The following is a 20805-nucleotide window of genomic DNA, read 5'->3' as shown; positions in this document are numbered from 1 at the left end:
AGTGGCATCCTCATTGTCAAGAGTATACACTACAACAAAAAATACCTGGCATAGATCTCCAAACAGAAGGCAGCAATGCTAACCATGCTACCTGCTATTTACTTATTAGTTTAAATAAATTTTAAGTCTTCACTTGTTCATTGTTCATATTAATAAAAAGTCTACCTTCTTCAGAATGCAGGATACCAACCATAGAATGCATGTCATGTAAATATGTTGTCAAAATAAATGTGAATTGATGAGAGCAAAGAAGAAACTAAAATCTTTCTATTGAATGAACAAAATATAAATGTACCACCAAAATTTATTACTATGTTCCTATTTATTGGAAAATGCATTCTTTTCTAAAGTATTCAGATTCATTGTAAAATATAAAAATACAGATACAATGATTTGTAGAGGGCTGAGAATGTTTAGTACTTGACATAAGATAGTTGGTTTTGATGTATACTTTATACATATAATAGAACAATGACTCTCAAGTTTTCAGGGATAAAGAATAAACTGAGATACTTGTTGAAAATGATGACTTTTTAGCCAAGCATTGTAGTTCATGCCTATATCCCCAGATCTGAGGAAGGGAGGTTAAGTGCAAGTTTAAAGTCAGATTTGACTGCAAAGTGAGACTGAGTCTCAAGTAGTCAAAATGTACCCCCAGAGCTCATGTCTCTAGCTGCATATGTAGCAGAAGATGGCCTAGTCAGCCATCATTGGGAAGAGAGGCCCCTTAGTCTTGCAAACTTTATATGCCCCAGTACAGGGGAATGCCAAGGCCAAGAAGTAGGAATGGATGGGTAGGGAAGCAGGGCAAGGGGGTATAGGGAACTTTTGGGATAGCATTTGAAATGTAAAAAAAGAAAATATCTAATAAAAAAAAGAAAACTGAAAAAATGAAAAAAAAAAAAAGAAATAGTAGGCATTTTCATTCCTTGATTGCTAAAACTTTATCTATCATGGGCACATGGTATAATACAAAAGCATTGACAATAAAAGTCAATCCTAGAAAATACTGGGCAATTTACCTTTTAAATGTCTTCCTTTCTTCCTACTCTGGCCTCCTAAGTTCTGTATAGGATGCTCTTTTCTTTCTTATCTCTGTTATTTTTATGATACAGCTCTTTCTATTTCTGTTTTCCTTCATCATCTATGTACCATACTCAAGTATGGCAGCTCTTTAGCTCTAACATGATTGAAGATTTTCCTGAGGTTCTCCTGCTCTTCCTTCTTCTATGCTCTCCTTCTTCTAAGCTTACACTATTTTATGAAGACTTAGGTCTTGCATATTGCAATGATAAGAACATCTCCTACAACCTTGAAGTCAAGTCCTCTCCGAAAGGGAGTATGCTTTGTAGAGTTTTCCTTGGTCAGTATTTTGTGGCCATCATTTATAAAGATGAGACTGGTGGGGTAGAAAGAGTAGAGTAAGCTAGATTCTCTTCTATCCTACAATCCAAAACCTGGGCTCTTGATGTTTTTTTTCCCCGTATATACAGACCACCTCATTTATGAAATGTCATCAATATGAGCATGTCATGGCTGTGTACAGAAATCAGAAACAATTGACCAACTATTAGTCCATGTGGGCAGAATGTGAAAGTAGGATGGGATGTCTGTGCACAAACAAAGACGTTCAGTATAGAGGAAATGAATGGTTGAAAGGAGGTGATGGAAAAGATTTCCATTGGCATACTCATAAAACATTAGCCATGTATTAACTTTAATTACTTGTGCTTTTATATCTCTAAACTGAATTAGACTGGAGGGATGATATTTTTTTAACTAAGTAGTGAATTTCCAACAATTTTCAATATAAATCCCATTGTTGGAATTTACCCTATTTATACATTACTTTAAAATCACTTAAAATCACAAATGGATAAGACTTGAAGAAATGACTAAAGCTCTAGCAAAACTAATTGCAGTGACTTTTTTCTCCTCTTATTTGCTATTTTAAAAATGTTTGTTTGAAATTGTGGAGGACAGAGGGCATTGTTTGGGAGATGCGGGGAAGAGTAAAAGGAGAACAACATAAGGTATTGGGTGGAAGAACAGGTATGAAGCCCTGAGGGCCAGCAGAATGAATGGAAACAGGCAACCTCAGGAGGTAGGAAGACACTCTAGAATGTACCCGAGTCCTGAGAGACAAAAGATCCTCAGGACTCAAAAGGAAGGGACTTTTGAGTTGAAATGCCCAACAGTGGGGAGAGGGAACTTGCAGCATCTACCTCCAGTAGAAAGACTGGGCATCAAGTGGTGGGATAGGTCTCCATACCAGAGTCAAAAAGTCTGACCCAGAATTATTTCTGTGTGAAAAAACTAACAGGACAAAAATGGAGAAGAGGCTGAGGGAAAGTAGGTCCAGTGACTGGCCCAAATTGTGACCCATCTCAAGGGATGGCTCCAAGACCTAACACTATTACTGATACTATGGTTTGATTACATACAAGGAGCCTTATGTGGTTGTCCTCTGAGAGGTCCAACAGGCAGTTGACTGAGTCAGAAAAAGATACTTACACACAACCAATGGACTGAAGTGGGGATCTCTATGGTTGAATTGGAGAAAGGCTGTAAGAAGTTGTAGAGGAGGCAACCCCATAGGAATACTAGCAGACTCAACTAACCCAGACCCCTGAGATCTCTCATACACTGAGCCACCAACCAGGCAGCATACACCAGCTGATATGAGGCTCCCATCACTTATACAGCAGAGGACTGCCTGATCTGGCCTCAGTGAGAGAAGATACACTTAACCCTCAAGAGACTTGAGGCCACAGAGAATAAGGAGGCCTGCCTGGGTGGGGTGGGATGGGGTGAGAACATCCTATTGGAGATGGGGAAAGAGCAATGGGATGAGGAACTGTTGGAGGGCAGACCAGAAGGGGGATAGCAACCAGACTAAAAAGTATTAATTTATGAGAGAGAGAGAGAGAGAGAGAGAGAGAGAGAGAGAATGAATCTTTCAGCTCTGGCTATCTGTTGCTATTATTGACCCACCTTCTCATATTGTAGCAAAAGTAAAATTTCTTCTGTGAAAAATGTCTTATTTTGAAGAATTATTATTGGTGATAACTACTGGTTTCAATGGCACTTATAAACTAAATATGATTGTATCCCTTTTACACATGTTGTTTGCCCATACTATTTTAATAAAAATCTAGAAGACAGAGCTCATGAGAAGTCATTTTAAATAATTTCCAAGTTTAGATCATTTGTAACATATGGAGCTCAAATTCAGATGCTGTCACCTGAGAGTTTAAATGCCACATTTTCTAAGTGAAGGCATTAAAATTTAAAATTTAAAATTATAGGATGGCAAGGTATATTGACCATTTGATAATTTTTGATGTTAGTTTTCTAGTAGTTCACTGGTCTTCCTCCAAGAAGATGGACTTCAAACATCTGAAATTCTAAGAAAATTTTATATTCTAGAAAGACTTCAATTGAAATTTCAAGAAAAAAAACTTTAACTTATGAATACAATTGTGTAAGAAAATATTGGACATTTTATTAATGTTATTATTTTGTTTTATTTTTCTAGATTCATTTTAAAAATATGCAATGGAAATATTTATGTGGGAGAAAACACCACAAGACTAAGCACTTGCCTTCAAGAGCCGGTGTTGACAAAGCAGGTTTGGAAGGTGTCATTGGTGGTGGTGGCATAACTGGGCTTTGTCCTGTATAGCAGGAGATGAAAAAAAAAATGTTAATACATTTAACATCCAGAACTAAAATAGGTATATCTAATCCCTGTATGCATCATTCATAATTCTAAGTTATAAATTAATATTTTTATGCAGTGAGAAAACTGTTCTGAGATGACATCTTAGAGGTGATGCTCTCACAGATTCTACCATATTTTCTGCTATTTCAGGACATATTATGTTTCACAAATGTATACATAATGTCAGATACCTCCATTGGATTACATTAATAGAAAATATACATGTACTCAGATAAAGCAATTTATTTTCAATGTGTGCTTTCAGTTATGAAAAAGAAAATCATAGAAGCTGAGGGGGATTCTGATCGGCAGGAAATTATCAATTTTATTTAACATAATCTCTCAAATGATATAGTAGGGCAATAAAAGAAGGTTAAAAATCGTAGCCTTTGATCGTACCTTTCTTCTGTCAAAATAAAGGACCTGCAGGTAACTAAATAATGAGCCTAAGTTAAAATATACTCACTTTCATGGGAACTTGAAAGGTTTTCTCAAGTCCCTGGGCTCATTATCAAGTGAAACTACAAAAGTCCGTAAATATTTACAAGTCGTTTACCACCCTGAGTGATTTCTTTAACTAACCACTACCATTAAAGCCATTAACTGTAAATATTAACTATCACATGAATCCATAAAAATTAATTGCATGAAGTTTTTATTATTAATTGCCAACTCATAAGCTCCTGCTATATGGTTTTGATCTAGGAATTGACAGAGGCATTGGTACTTTTGAAAATCTCACTGACAACGAGATACTATCAAATATTAACAGACATGCCTACTTACTAAGAGGTTTTCAGTTTTAAAATTGTTGAAAATTAGTTCCATGCAGCAAATTATGGTTTAGCTAATGAAACAGTTTTACACTTACCACATGCCATGCCTTCATATTCATATCAAATGGAATCTAGCCTTTATTCATTACAGCATTTTCTTTTATTTGTTACCTTCATACTGAATGACTTATGAATGCATTCAAGTAAGAAAAAGCAACACAGACCAGTGCATTACAGATCATATAGCCAAAGAATATAAGACCAAATTTTTATTTTTTCTCATGGCATGGGAATAAAATCTGATACATAACATAAAAATTCCTAACCTATATCTTCTACATCTATATTTTCTATATCTGTACCCATCTACCTGTATATGTGTTTATGTAATGTTGCTCATAAGAGATTCTTCACAACAAAATACTTTAGTATTCTCTGCGAAATGGCTGACTACTTTTAGAGAGAAGGCTCAGCAGGCAAAACCACTTTTGTGTAAGCATAAGAACCAAAGCTTGATTTCCAGAAGCCACATGATTGATTCTTGATCCCAGCATTGCTATGATGAAATGGGATGATGTCCTGGCAATTTTTTTGTCATTCTGACAGAAGCTAAGGATAGTGGGTAAAAGAGGGATCTCGATTGGGAAAGTGCCCCTATCAGATTTCCTGTACACAAGTTTGTAGGGCATTTTCTTAATTAAGGACGGATACTGGAGGACTCAGTTCACTGGGTGTGATGCCACCCCTGGCCTTCTGGTCCTGGATTATGTAAGATAGCAGTCTTTAGCAGAGAAGCTATGGGGAACAAGCCAGTAAGCATACTCTTCCATGGCTTCTGCTTCAGTTCCTACTTCCAGGTTCCTCCCATGAGTTCCTGTCCTGACTTTGCTCACTGATAACATGTGATCTGGAAATATAAGATGAAATAAGCCCTTTCTTCCCCAAGTTGTTTATGACCATGGTATTTTATCACAGTAAGAGAAAACCTAACAGAGACAGAAATTGGTATAAGGACTAGGACATTGCTGTTGCAGACCTGTTGATTTGTTTTTAGGATTATGAAACAACATTTGAACTTTGAGCCAGAGAACCTACTGTGTGTTAAGAGGTTAATCAGATATCATGTGAACTTAGAATATATAAGAGCAGTGAAGATAATGTAGGTTGGTTTTGTAAAGTTTTATTGGGAATTTGGAGGGTCCCAAAAGGACTCTATCAGCGTTTCTGGTTGAATTGGCTTTGATTAAGAAAGAACTGGAACCACTGACATAAACTCTTCTGGGAAGTGTTTCTGGGAAGCTGTGGTCCAGAGCTGCACCTTGTATGGGATACCAAACTTAGTAATATGTAAGCGTCCCCAGGTGGTATTAGTTTTTGAAGGCATGAAGGGGTTATGAAGAATAGATGAAGCTTGGCACTATGGAAAGCTATGAGTGAAGGTTCAGATACAGATGTAGTAGAAGCTAAAAGATAGAAGGGATGGGGGAGAAAAGTTAAGGTTTGGCACCATGTAGCATGTAGAGTACCTAAAGATTACCTAGAAAACACTATTGGTAGAAGTGCAGCACATTAATATAGGAGAAAACTGTGCTGTGGATACCAGAGCCAGAGAAGTGTAACTTTGAAGGCCCTTTTGAGCCCCTATGATCTGAGTGGGTACTAGATATTAAGCATTGAACTTTCTACAATGTTGAATCTTGATTTAGCTTTAGTCTAATATTGACTTCTATCTGGCATCTGGCACTGGTTCTTCCTTCCAGAATAAAAAAGTATGTAAGTTATTTAATTTTTTTTAAATTTATTTTATGGGAGCCCACAGTTAAGTGACTGTGAAATATTAGAGAGGAAATTTGAAAGAGGTATTTGGATGTCTTAAAGGACTGAAGTTTTAAAACAATAATAACATATCAAAGACAGATGTGAAGGAATCAGCATCTCTCGATTTTCACAGGTCAGTTTGCCTGGCTTACATAGCGACAAATGGATCCTGCCCTGAAAGACAAGGACTAACACTTGACTTTTCCCCTATCCTTCAAACTCACACTGTAGCCTGTGCATATTCACTCAGATAAATGAGCATGTTTACATGTGAGTGTGTGTGCACACATTCATGCACATGCACATACACATTCATTCAAAATAATAAAATGGCTAACTGTTTGGTTACAATGCAGCTAGCACAATGAGGAAATACGACCACAAGAAAAAAATAGGAGATGCCAAACTGCTGCTTTCCTCCATTAGAGTAGGAGTAGATAGCCCTAATAGAGAAATTATTAACCTAAAATACACTTGTTATGACGAACCCAAATTAATCAGCTAAGTGTTACTAAAATTATAAATTAGAAGCTCAATATAGTGAGAGTTAAGATCTACCAACTACAGGCAGAGCAAACTTGAAAGTCTCACAACTTTGCCAATTCTTAGTTTGGGAAATTATATGTGAGAATAGGGTATTAAGAGGATTAAATTATGAAGTATCTAATTCATACAAAAGACTCAAAATGTTACTTCTTTGTCCCAGAATGTATTTACAATTTAAATCCCATCTAATTATACAAGGGGATTTGAAGCTAACTTTTGAAGTAAGAAAACAAAAACAAAGCTAAAATTGAATATGACAGATACTAGGATTCATTTATAGGAAAGGCTTATAATTTTATTAGATATGTACTCCTTTGGAGATTCTGACTATTGCTACTCTCTAAAGAAAACATTTAGATTCTTGAATTGTACATTGTGACTCTAATGGAGTCCTTCATTTTAAAAGCATTTGCTTGAAAAATCCCAAACATGTTGAGTTGGCTTTATTTCTGTACCTTGCATGATTTTGTCTGGCTTACTTCCATAATACCTGAATGACCTGTTTATAAGCTGCCAATATTTTAGAATTGGTTGGTTTTTTTATGTTTTTTTGTCACATAAGTCAATTTTATTGTTTTGGAGTTAATCAGTGTCTATAGGACATAGTTTACATATATTCAGCATCTGAGTGATTGACATTTTCTTTACTAAAATGAAGATTATGATGACCCAAGTTCTCAAGTGAACTGGGAAGTTAGGAGTTAAATTCAGATTGCAGGAAGGAAGATACAATTCACTGTATGAAAGTTTAGTCTTTCTACATCATAGTGAAGTCAGCTCCATACATTGTGTACCAATGGTTAAGAAAAAGGTTGCCTCTGAGGTCTTACAAAGACTTCATGCTGTAGTCCTTCACTGCATTTGAATTGAGGTATTGAAGTTAAATTAGATGGTGAATACTTTGGTAAGACTTCCTGTCCTACAGTCTACATAGAACCATGAATTCTGGATGGAAAAACCTGTAAAAATCACTACTCATTGAGTTAAAATTCACTTACATGTTTTAAAAATAAAAGGGTTTAGATTTAAAAATCCTATCTCAACCAATTTGTGGGTTCACTGAAGACATTTATACATGTATGACTGAAAGCAAATGAAAACATTCTATACAAAAGGAAATAACAATAACTTATTTGAAAACAAAATTATATTACAAATTTGTATAAAGTAACTATTTTGTCACTTGTAAAAATAGGTATGAAGTCTACAGTTAGGATTAATATAGCTAATAGAACACTAGTTTATATTTTCAGGTAGGACATGTAATTATGGTAATAACACATGTTAATGGGTCAACATTGACTTTCCATACTGAGTATTTCAATCCTCTACTCTGGATTGTTAGAGCACTTGCTTATAGAGGAATCCACTGCCCAGCATACATTGGCAACTATGCCTTCCCTTATCACCTTTCAACCCCAGGGTCACCCCTGTGGCTCTCAGAGCAGAAAGGTATACAATCCTACGGGAAGACAGGAGATTTGGAAGGACACCAGAGAGAAATTGAGAAGATGTTAAAAAGGAAAGGGAAAATGAAAGAATAAGAAAAGAAGCTAAAACATGTGGAAGCTACACACTCAAAAGACAGTGACACATATTTCATGGGAAAATAAGAAGAAAAATACTGTTGTGGGAGGAAAGGTTACTCTCACTGTGAATTTCTTCCTTGCCCTATATCACAATCATGCAATTTCAGATTTATTTACACTGATGTCTTTGGTTGTTTTAAAAAGTAATTTACTCCTTCATTCAGTGACAAAGGTTCTTAGTATTAAAAATCTGTTTCAAAGCTTATGATGTAAGCTATATAACTTATTTTGGACATGATCTGTTGAATAGTCTCCAAGGTTTGTATTTCATGATTTCATGTGTTGTGAATTCATAGCCATCTATTCATGGGGCCCTTTCTTTTCATTTCACATAGCATACATAGGGTCAGCATTGATTTGTCTCATATATATATATATATATATATATATATATATATATATATATATATATATATGACAAAGCATGGATATAATGAAAAATTGAACACAGAATAGTGATGTTGTATGCTGCTCTGGTCCAGATAGATTATAGAAATTCATTAATTCATAAAATACCTGGAAATGCCTGGCAGAAATTTCTTACAGAGGTTAGGCAACAAGCAAAAATATTTTCCTTAACTTGGTGATAGGCAAATAAATGTGTTCAAAGTATTATGATTATTATATAAAGTCTACCTAGGCTTTGGAAACTTCTTATGAAGATTATAATAGCAATAACAATCATTGAACATGAACAAGCCCGATTAACATGAAGCTTATGTCAGTGCAAAAGTAAGGCTTGAGATCAACAAGCAAAATGATTTTTTCAGATCACATAAATACATGGTAACCAAAATAAAGTATTGAGCCCGAGAGTGACTGGGGGAATAGTTGAGACACAGCTGACTCCAAGAGCCTGCTAAACTGTATGGGGTTATGTGCAAATTTGATGGGCCTCGAGAATTGTCTTAGGATATGTTGAGTATTGTATTCTTCCTAAAAACCATATGACGCTCTTTTATAGTTTAGCATGATAGGAACTTTGAAAAGATCACACAATTCTGCATTTACAAAATTAAAACCTTTTTTTTTTTTTTTTTTAAGAAACAATAAGAGATGCTTCAAGAAGTCAAATGCATGACACCGAAAAGAACAAGGTAAGATGAGAGTTGAGAGTTGATAGTCTAGCGTGGAAGGTCACACATTCATGCAGTAAATACTTACTCAGTGCCTATTATTGACCAATAACTTCACAAAAACAAAACTATAGCATACAGACAAATTCCTTGGTTTATAGGTCAGAAATGCTAGTTGTGCTAAATAAAATGAAAAAAAATATATTCAGTAGATAAATTATAAATAACTGCCTTACAATAAAAGTGACCATTTGATAGTTAAAGGGAATGGTATTCACAGTCATGGGTTGATAATTTTGAGTGTATGGTCAAAGGAATTTTTTTTTTTTTTGATTTTTCGAGACAGGTTTTCTCTTTGTAGACCAGGCTGGCCTCGAACTCAGAAATCCGCCTGCCTCTGCCTCCAATGTGCTGGGATTAAAGGTGTACGACACCACGCCTGGCTTATGGTCAAAGGAAATTAAGTTTTAGAGAAGTAGGTAGTTCAGAGTATGTTTCCAAATACATCTAATGGGTTTTTCTAATAAATGTAATGTGGTAGGTGAAAGAAAACGAGATTGATTCCCAATTTTATCATTGTTCCATATATTTTATGCCTTGTTAATGTCTGACTTCCTGGTGTTCTGATATAACCTAAACAGATGCAGATGGTAGGCAAGGAACATAAAGAAATGACTTCACAGTTATGCTTGAACATCTGACAGCAAATTGAGATACCAGTGGAGAAAGAAGAGCAGATTTTCCATTTTCCAAACTACTTGATTTTATTAAAAACTAGCTCAGCCATCTCTACCACTTTTCCAGTGTATATGCAAAGAGGTGCACTAAAGGTCAGTCTACATATAATTTGTTAGGGGCACCCAACGATACAACTTGTGAGTTACTTCATTCTTAAGATGTTTTACTTTTAGGTTTATTATTATTATTATTATTATTATTATTATTATTATTATTATTATTATTATTGAAGTGGAAATCCTACATTGGCTACACCATTCTACTCTCAGGTATGTAAAACCCCAAAAGTTTCACCCTTTTCAATAATGGAGCATCACCAAAGCAATAATGCTTTTGTGTAGTTTCTTTGACTCCTGATAAAAGTCTTCTCTAATATATCCACGTTATTCTATATTTGCCTATTCACTTTGATGGAAAGCAAAAAATGGGAACCAAATACATATTTCATACATTCTTTTGATTAAAAATGATAAAGGTAATATTAATGTTTTATGTCCTCCTATCAAATAAAAGAAGTAAAAATAACTTCCCAAGGAACAGCTAACTAATGAAAGAAAATGAGATTGATTCCCGTTTTATTATTGTTCTATTTATTTTATGCCTTGTTAATGTCAGAATCCCTGGTGTTCTGATGTAACAGAAACAGATACAGAGAATCCTAATTGTAGAATCTAGGGTTATAGAGAGTACTTTGAAGTTAGCCATTCCCACTCCATAGATCTAAAGAGAGACAGTGGTCTCTGGAAGCATAATTACATAAACCAAGGACACATATTGAGTTCAAACTCAGTTTTAAATTAAAGAGATTTTGTTTGTTTGTTTGTTTGTTTACTTTATGTTATTCTTTTGTTTCTTTAAGAAAGTCATAGTAAATGACAGTTATCTTGATGCCATGCATAATTCATTATCCTCGAAAGATCTGTTTATGTTCTATAGTAAAGTAGTTTTGGTGGGGTTTTTTGGGCTAGCCTTAGACCTAGGCTTGTATTAAACCACAGAGGAGGTTCAGCACCTTCTTCAATTGATCTCCAGAAGACATGACTCTTTCCACAGGAAAAAAAATGTGTTAAATGGGCTATTCTCAAGACTTTCAGCATTATTTCTTCACATAGTGTCTAGGTATATATGGATGTACAGATGTGTGTTTATGTGGAGCCCAGAGGCCAACCTCATATTTGTTTCTCATGTGCTGAGGAAAAGGAAAGTTTCAGGTAAGAAGTAAATAGTATTTATAATTTTCTTTTAGTGTAAAGGATAAGTGTAGATGGCAAGCAGAGATATTAATGAGCCAAATTAGACTGATTGCTTTTTCAACTAAAAATAATAATTAAGACAAGATCTGGGTCCTGCTGTGAACTTACATAAGTGAAACATAGGTACATTGAGAATGGAAGGGTCATTTGAACCCTGGAGGTTCAATACTGTGGGCAACATAGTGGGAGCTAGTAACACACAAAAAAGCTGACATTAATTTAATAACTTTTTTATATGTACAGAACACATATGCCCCATTTACTATGTAATCATTCAATAAATTCTATTCACATCTGAAGAATTACAGCTTTTTAGTGATGAAACTGCTTATAACATAGTTAATTCTAGCCATTATTCAAATATTTATTGTTTACAGTTTTTTGATTTGACTCCATATTAATACACTCATGGCAGTACTTGACTGCCCCTAATATAACATATGCTTTACTCGATGATTCACCAGGCATTAATGATTTTATTCATTTTCAATTTATTTTAAGTCTACATAGAGTACACTATACCTATTGTGATTGTTAATGTCTATTAATTAAATAAAAATATTTATTAAGGTGAAATGAATGGCTAATTGAAGGAGCAAATCAAGGAATGCATGAAAGCTAATTGCTGAATTAGCATGCTGTACTGAGAATATCTTAATATGTATAAACTGAATTTTATATTTTTAGTTATTAGTAGAATGGGAAATACTTTCAAAAACATGTAAGAAAACTATTATTTCAATTACTTGCAAATCTAAATTGTTTAATCATTATTGGAGGAAGATTATTAATTGTTTAGACTATAATATCCATCACTTCAGTGAAACATTAATATGTTTGTCTATAGGTTGTAGAATTGTCTAAGCTCAAGCTAAAATATTAAGTATTCATGAAACAGTTCACACATAATATAATATTTTAATATATTCTAAATATCTAATGTTTTCCCCTAACTCCAAGAATATATGATTGTTGTATGTTTTAATCTAAACACTTTCACTTCCATACATGTAACATGAATATTTCTAACCATAAAGGTGGCCCGTGTTTTACTGAGAAAAATCAAAGAAGTTGGAGGACTTGAAAATTTCATGTGATTTTTTTTTACAATAATGAGCCAAATGTACAGAATTGGAACATTTACATCTTTCTACAAACTCAAATTGCATTTGTGTATGACTATTTAAAAACAGCTGAAGGAACAGAGAATGAATAAAGTATTTAAAGCTATATAAATTAATCTTAGAGGAAGTCTAAAATATACTACGTGGGTAAGACTTTTCAAATAATGGAAGATTCATATTATAGGACAGTTATATGTAATTATGGTGGAGAAATCTATTATACATATTATGCCATATCAATTAAATAAAATATTTTACATTCTATATTCTATAATATAATAAGATAATATTAATAATGGATGTTTTACTATATTTCCCATGAGGGTGACTTAAAATACATGTATCACACATCTTGACTATAGGTTGGAATTATTATCGAAAGATAGTAAATTCAAATTAAGACTATGGAGTCTTTTTAAGTATAAAAATATCTATCCATCTTTATGGAATTGAGTGTGCACATTCTCTGTGATATTAAATGTTAAGGGTGGTTATAGGATAAAATTTTCTGCTTGGAAAATGTTTAATGTATGATGTTTGTAAGTAAGTGAGGAACACAATTACATTGAATTCAATATATGTTATTTCAAATAAAACTATGTAGCACATATTGGAGTTATATTTCTGATTTCATTTATATATTGAGGTATACCTCTTAAAATCAAGGCTAACATACTGGCTAAATGCTATTAAGATATTATTCATTTTGTTCATTGATCATTAATATAGATAAATTGTTTACAATAATATTATTGACTAATCAAGTAATTGTTATAATGAATAATTGAATATTGGTAAATTTTGATCTTGTATCCCAGGTCTCTCAAAGACCAGTCCACGCAGGAGAGCACACTGGCCGCAGAAGCAACAGGGTCGCTTCAGGACTTCATCTTCAGCCAGGAGGCAGCCAGGAGGCAGAGCTGAGACCCAGACCTCTGCACAGCTTCTCCACCAGAGGAGAGTTGGCCTTCAGGGAGGGATCTGATTCCAGGGTTCATGTGAGAGTGCCATCTTCTATCTCATGTCTCTCAGAGACCAGTCCTCACAGGAGAGCATGTGGATACAGAAGCAACAGAGCTTCTTGGACAAGGTCCTTTCAGGCCTAGAGGAAGAGTTGAGCTCCAGACCTCTGTACACCTTCCCCACTAGAGGAGAGGTGGCCTGAAAGGGTGCTCTGACCACTGGGACTCAAGAGAGAGTTGGACTCTTAGGAGTGCTGACAGAGGCAAACAGAATCGAAGGAGGAATAAGCTCCAGCCAGAGACAGCTAGATAATCTAACACCAGAGAATACCAGATGGTAAAAGGCAAATGTAAGAATCATTCTAACAGAAACCAAGACCACTCTGCATCATCAGAATCCAGTACTCCCACCACAGCAAGTCCTGGATACCCCAAAACACCCGAAAAGCAAGATTCAGATTTAAAATCATATCTCATGATGCTGACACAGGGTTTTAAGAAGGGCATTAATAACTCACTTAAAGAAATACAGGAGAACACTGATAAAAGGGGTAGAAGTCCTTAAAGAGGAAGCATAAAAATCAATCAAAGAATTACAAGAAAACACTGCTAAACAAGTAAAAGTCCTTAAAGAGGAAACAGAAAAATTCCTTAAAGAATTACATAAAACACAACCAAACAGGTGATGGAACTGAACAAAACCCACCAAGATCTAAAAATGGAAGTAGAATCAAAAAAGAAAACCCTAAGGGAAAAAACTCTGGAGATAGAAATCCTAGGAAAGAAATCAGGAACCATAGCATTAGCAACAAAATACAAAAGATGGAAGAGAGGATCTCAGGTGCAGAACACATAGAAAACATGAACACAACAATCAAAGAGAATTAAAAATGCAAAAAGGTCCCAACTCAAAACATCCAGGAAATCCAGGACACAATGAGAAGAACAAACCTAAGGATAACAGGTATAGATGAGAATGAAGATTTTTTCAAATTAAAGGGCCAGTAAATATCTTCAACAAAACTATAGAAGAAAACTGCCCTAATCTAAAGAAAGAGATGCCCATGAACATACAAGAAGCCTACAGAATTCCAAATAGATTGGACCAGAAAAGAAATTCCTCCCAACACATAATAATCAGAACAACAAATAAACTAAATAAAGACAATATTAAAAGCAATAAGGGAAAAAGGTCAAGAAAAATATAAAGGCAGACCTATTAGAATTACACCAGACTTCTAACTAGAGACTATGAAATCCAGAAGATCCTGGAAAGAGGTTATACAGACCCTAAGAGAACACAAATGTCAGCCCAGGCTACTATACCCAGGAAATCTCTCAATTACCAAAGATGGAAAAATCAAAGTATTCCATGACAAAACCAAATTCATACAATATCTTTCCACGAATCGAGTACTTCAAAGGATAATAAAGGGAAAACTCCAACACAAGGAGGGAAATTATGCCCTAGAAAAAGCAAGAAAGTATTCTTTCAACAAACCTAAAATAACAGCCACAAGAACAGAATCACAACTCTAACAACAAAAAATAATAGGAAGCAACAATTACTTTTCCTTAATATCTCTTAATATCAAGGGACTCAATTCTGCAATAAAAAGACATAGCTAACAGATCTGCTACTTAAACAGGGCCCAACATTTGGATGCATACAAGAAACCCACCTCAGGGGAAAACACAGACACTACCTCAGAGTAAAAGGCTGGAAAACAATTTTCCAAGCAAATAGTCCAAAGAAACAAGCTGGAGTAGCCATTCTAACATCGAATAAAATCAACTTTCAACCCAAAGTTATAAAAAAAAAAAAAAGGAGGGGTACTTCATACTCATCAAAGAGAAAACCTTCCAAGATGAAATCTAAATTCTGAATATCTATGCTCCAAATGCAAGGGCACCCATATTCATTATAGAAACTATAGTAAAGCTCAAAGCACACATTGTACCTTACACAATAATAGTGGGAGACTTCAACACCTCACTCTCATCAATAGACAGATCCTGGAAACAGAAACTAAACAGAGACAGAGTGAAACTAACGGAAGTTAAAAAACAAATGGATTTAACAGGTATCTACAGAACATTTTATCAAAAAAAAAAAAAATTCTTCTCAATACCTTCTCCAAAACTGATCATATAAGTGGTCACAAAACATGCCTCAACAGATACAAAAATAATGAAATTATCCCATGCATCAAATCACCCATGTACTAAGGCTGATCTTCAATAACAACATAAAAAATAGAAAGCCAACATTCACGTGGAAGCTGAAAAAACACTCTACTCAATGATAGTTTGGTCAAGGAAAAAAATAAAGAAATTAAAGACTTTTAGTTTAAAGAAAATGAAGCCACAACATACCCAAACTTATGGAACACAATGAAAGCAGTCTTAAGAGGAAAACTCAGCTCTGAGTGCCTCCAAAAATAAGCTAGAGAAAGCATACACTAGCATTTTGAGAGCACACCAAAAAGCTCGAGAACAAAAGGAAGCAAATTCACCCAAGAGGTACAGATGGCAGGAAGTAATCAAACTCAGGGCTGAAATCAACCAAGCAGACACAAAAAGAACTCTACAAAGAATCAACAAAACCAGGAAATTTTTTTTTTTTTTTGAGAAAATCAACAAGACAGATAAACCCTTCACCAGACTAAATAGAGGGCACAGGGACAGTTTCCTAATTAACAAAATCAGAAATGAAAAAGGAGACATAACAACAGAACCAAAGGAAATCCAAAACATCATCAGATCCCTACTACAAAAGGCAAAGTCAACAAAACTGGAAAACCTGGATGAAATGGACAATATCCTAAACAGATACCAGGTAACAAAGTTAACTCAGGATCAGATTAACAATATAAACAGTCCCATTTCCCCTAAAGAAATAGAAGCAGTCATTAATAGTCTCCCAACCAAAAAAAAAAAAAGTCCAGGAACAGATGGGTTTAGTGCAGAGTTCTATCAGACTTTCAAAGAAGACCTAATTCCAATTCTCCTCAAACTATTCCATAAAATAGAAACAGAAGGTACTCTACTCAATTCATTCTATGAAGCCACAATTACTCTGATAACTAAACCACATAAAGACCCAATAAAGAAAGAGAACTTCAGAACAATTTCACTTATGAACATTAATTCTAAAATACTCAATAAAATTCTCACAAACCATGCCAGGTGGTGGTGGTGCATGATTTTAATCCCAGCACTTGGGAGGCAAAGGTAGGCAGATTTCTGAGTTTGAGGCCAGCCTGGTCTACAGAGTGAGTTCCAGGAGAGCCTGGGCTATATAGAGAAACCCTGTCTCGAACCCACACCACTACCACCGCCCCCCTCCCCAAAATCTCACCAACTGAATCCAAGAACACATCAAAATGATCATCCATCATGATCAAGTAGGCTTCAACCAAGAGATGCAGTGATGGTTTAATATATGGAAATCCATCAACATAATCCACTATATAAACAAAATCAAAGACAAAAACCACATGATCTTCTCATTAGATACTGAGAAAGCATTTTATAAAATCCAACACCCATTCATGATAAAAGTCTTGGAAAGATCAGGATTTCAAGGCCCATACCTAAACAAAATAAAAGCAATATTCAGCAAACCAGTAGCCAACATCAAACTAACTGGACAGAAACTTGAAGAAATCCCAGTAAAATCAGGGACTAGACAAGGCTGCTCACTTTCTCTCAACTTATTCAATATAGTACTTGAATTCTTAGAGCAATTAGACAACAAAAGGAGATCAAGGAGATACAAATTGGAAAGTAAGAAGTCAAAATATCACTATTTGCAGATGATATGATAGTATATACAAATGACCCTAAAAAATCCACCCAAGAACTCCTAAACCTGATAAACAGCTTTAGTGCAGTAGCTGCATATAAAATTTACTCAAAAATATCAGTGGCATTTCTCTACACAAAGGATAAACAGGCTGAGAAACATATTAGGGAAACAACACCATTCATAATAGTCACAAATAATAAAAAAACACTTTGGTATGATTCTAACTCAGGAAGTAAATGATCTATACTATAAGAACTTCAAGACTCTGAGGAAAGAAATTGAAGAAGATCTCAGAAGATGGAAAGATCTCCCATGCTAATAGATTGGTAGGACTAATATAGTAAAGATGGCTATCTGGTTGAAAGCAATCTACAGATTCAATGCAATCCCCATCAAAATTCCAACTCAATTCTTTGCCAAGTTAGAAAGGACAATTTTCAAATCCATCTGGAATAACAAAACACCTAGGATAGCAAAAACTATTCTCAACAATCAAAGAACTTCTGGTAGAATCACCGTGTCTCACCCCAAGCTGTACTACAGAGCAACTGTGATAAAAACTGCAGGGTACTGGTATAGTGACAGACCGGATGTAGTACTTCTATTCAGTGGAATAGAACTGAAGCCCAAGAAATGAACCAATACACCTATGGTTACTTGATCTTTGACAAAGGAGCTAAAACCATCCAATGGAAAAAAAGACAGCATTTTCAACAAANGGTGCTGGTTCAACTGGTGGTTATCATGTAGAAGAATGCAAATTGATCCATTCTTATATCATTGTACAATGCTCAAGTCTAAGTGGATCAAGGAACTCCACGTAAAACCAGAGACACTGAAATTGATAGAGGAGAAAATGGGGAAAAGCCTTGAAGATATGGNCACAGGGGAACAATTCCTGAACAGAACAGCAATGGCTTGTGCTGTAAGATTGAGAATCTACAAATGGGACTTCATAAAATTGCAAAGCTTCTGTAAGTCAAAGGACACTGTCAATAAGACAAAAAGGCCACCAACAGATTGGGAAAGGATCTTTACCAATAATAAATCTGATAGGGAACTAATATCCAATATATACAAAGAACTCAAGAAACAGGACTCCAGAAACTCAAAAAACCCCATTAAAAAATGGGGTACAGAGCTAAATAAAGAATTCTCAACTGAAGAATATCGAATGGTTGAGAAACACCTGAAAAAATGTTCAACATCCTCAATCATCAGTGAAATGCAAATCAAAACAACCCTGAGATTCCACCTCACACCAATCAGAATGGCTAAGATCAAAAATTCAGGTGACAGCAGTTGCTGGTGAGGATGTGGAAAAAGAGGAACACTCCTCCATTGCTGGTGTCATTGCAAGCTTGTACAACCACTCTGGAAACCAGTTTGGTGATTCTTCAGAAAATTGGACATAGTACTACCAGAAGATCCAGCAATACCTTTCCTGGGCATATACCCAGAAGAAGTTCCAACGTGTAATAAGGACACATGCTCTATCTACTATGTTCATAACTGCCTCATTTATAATAGCCAGAAGCTGGAAAGAACCAAGCTGTCCCTCAACAGAAGAATGGTTAGAGAAAAATGTGGTACATTTACACAATGGAATACTATTCAGCTATTAAAAACAGTGAATTTATGAAATTCTTAGACAAATGGATGGATCTGGAGGATATCATCTTGAGTGAGGTAACCCCATCACAAAAGAACACACATGATATGCACTCACTGATAAGTGAATATTATCCAAGAAACTTAGAATACCCAAGATACAATTTGCAAAACACATGAAACTGAAGAAGAAGGAAGACCAAAGTGTCAATACTTCATTCCTTCTAAGAATGGGGAACCCCACTGAAGGAATTACAGAGACTAGATTCAGAGGTGAGATAGAAGGAATGAACATCCAGAAACTGCCCCTCTTGGGGGTTCATCCCACAAACAACCACCAAACCCAGACACTATTGCATATGCCAGTAAGATTTTGCTGACAGGCCCTGATATAGCTATCTCTTGTGAGGCTATGCCAGTGCCTGGCAAATACAGATGTGGATGCTCACATTCATCTATTAAATAGAACACAGGTCCCCCAATGTAGGAGCTAGAGAAAGTACCAAAGGAGTTAAAGGTGTCTGCAACCATATAAGAGGAAGAACAATATGAACTAACCCGTACTCCCACAGAGCTTGTGTCTCTAGTTGCATATGTAGCAGAGGATGGCCTAGTCTGCCATTAATGGGAGGAGAGGCCATTGGTCTTGTGAAGATTATATGCCCCAATACAGGGAAATGCCAGGGCCAGGAAGCAGGAGTGGGTGGATTGGGAAGCAGGGCAGGGGGCATAGGGGACTTTCAGAGAGGAAACTAGGAGAGGGGATAGCAGTTGAAATGTAAATGAAGAAAATATCTAGCAAAAAAAAAAAGAAAATAATATTGGTAGATTTAAGATATAATACTTCTTAAGCAAAAGGATTACAGTTCAATTTCTTAATGTGATGTTTTATATTTTATATACAAAATTATTTTTCAGAAATCTGACACAGTTTAATGACTTACTCAAAATTAGAACACAAGTCCTTTTTAATTACTAATCTCAAGAATGCATGTGGAGACCTGGAAATATGAGATTATGTTTGTCAGAGGCAAAGTCACTAAGTTTAGCTTTGTTAATAAATTATTCACAAGTAGAACAGCAAATTTACTTCATAGTAGGTAAGAGGCTTGATTTTCTTATAAACTATAAAAACATGAAAAATGACGTTTCTTCATTTTCTTATCACATTTGGTTGACAGCAGATGGCACAGTTGATGGCTAAGTCAATTCCAAACTACTTCAATCTCTTGTTTTCATTATCAATAATTTCAAGACCCACATTCACCCTAACAGACAAATTTACTCCATGTTCTCTCTTATCATAATATGTGGTAACTATGGCACTAAGCTTAGAAATCTAATCCTGATACAACATGATCTTCTATCAGATCACATTTCTGCCTTACTCTATACTCATAGAACATAATGTTAAATTACATGTGCTCTTATGCATGGTGTTATCGGTCTATTCCTTTGCAGGTCTTGCACCACATTCCTTTCCTTAGTATATTAACATAGGGACATGAACATTACCAGCAAACTATACAATTTCTTTAGCAACTATATTGATAAGATTTAGAAGCAATCATCTGATGTTCATTATAACAAAAACGATCTATTTGCTATAAACTGTGTAACGTAGCAAACTAAGTGACAGAAAAAGATGTTGGCAATCTTTTAAAACTAGCTTTTTAATTCTGCTAGAGTCCTAGAAATAGTATACAGCCATCTGAACAAATTCTGGAGCTCCCTTCTCAGGTCAATTCTTACTTGACTGAGGTCAAGTTATAAGACC

The 20805-nt window shown here is 35.1% G+C and overlaps 1 protein-coding gene across 1 annotated transcript in view; it reads right to left on the bottom strand.

Moving 5' to 3' along the window:
• Positions 1-20805, bottom strand: part of Trdn (triadin) — a 398410-nt gene that overhangs the window by 247434 nt on the left and 130171 nt on the right. The window contains exon 10 of the mRNA XM_029532915.1: positions 3606-3677. Within this exon, the coding sequence (XP_029388775.1) occupies positions 3606-3677 (72 nt within the window). The remainder of the gene's footprint in view (positions 1-3605; positions 3678-20805) is intronic.

Source organism: Mus pahari, chromosome 21 (genome assembly GCF_900095145.1).
Source record: "Mus pahari chromosome 21, PAHARI_EIJ_v1.1, whole genome shotgun sequence".
NCBI classification, from domain to species: Eukaryota; Metazoa; Chordata; class Mammalia; order Rodentia; family Muridae; genus Mus; species Mus pahari.
The sequence above is the reverse complement of the archived record's forward strand: the minus strand, read 5'-3'. Positions and strand labels throughout refer to the sequence as shown.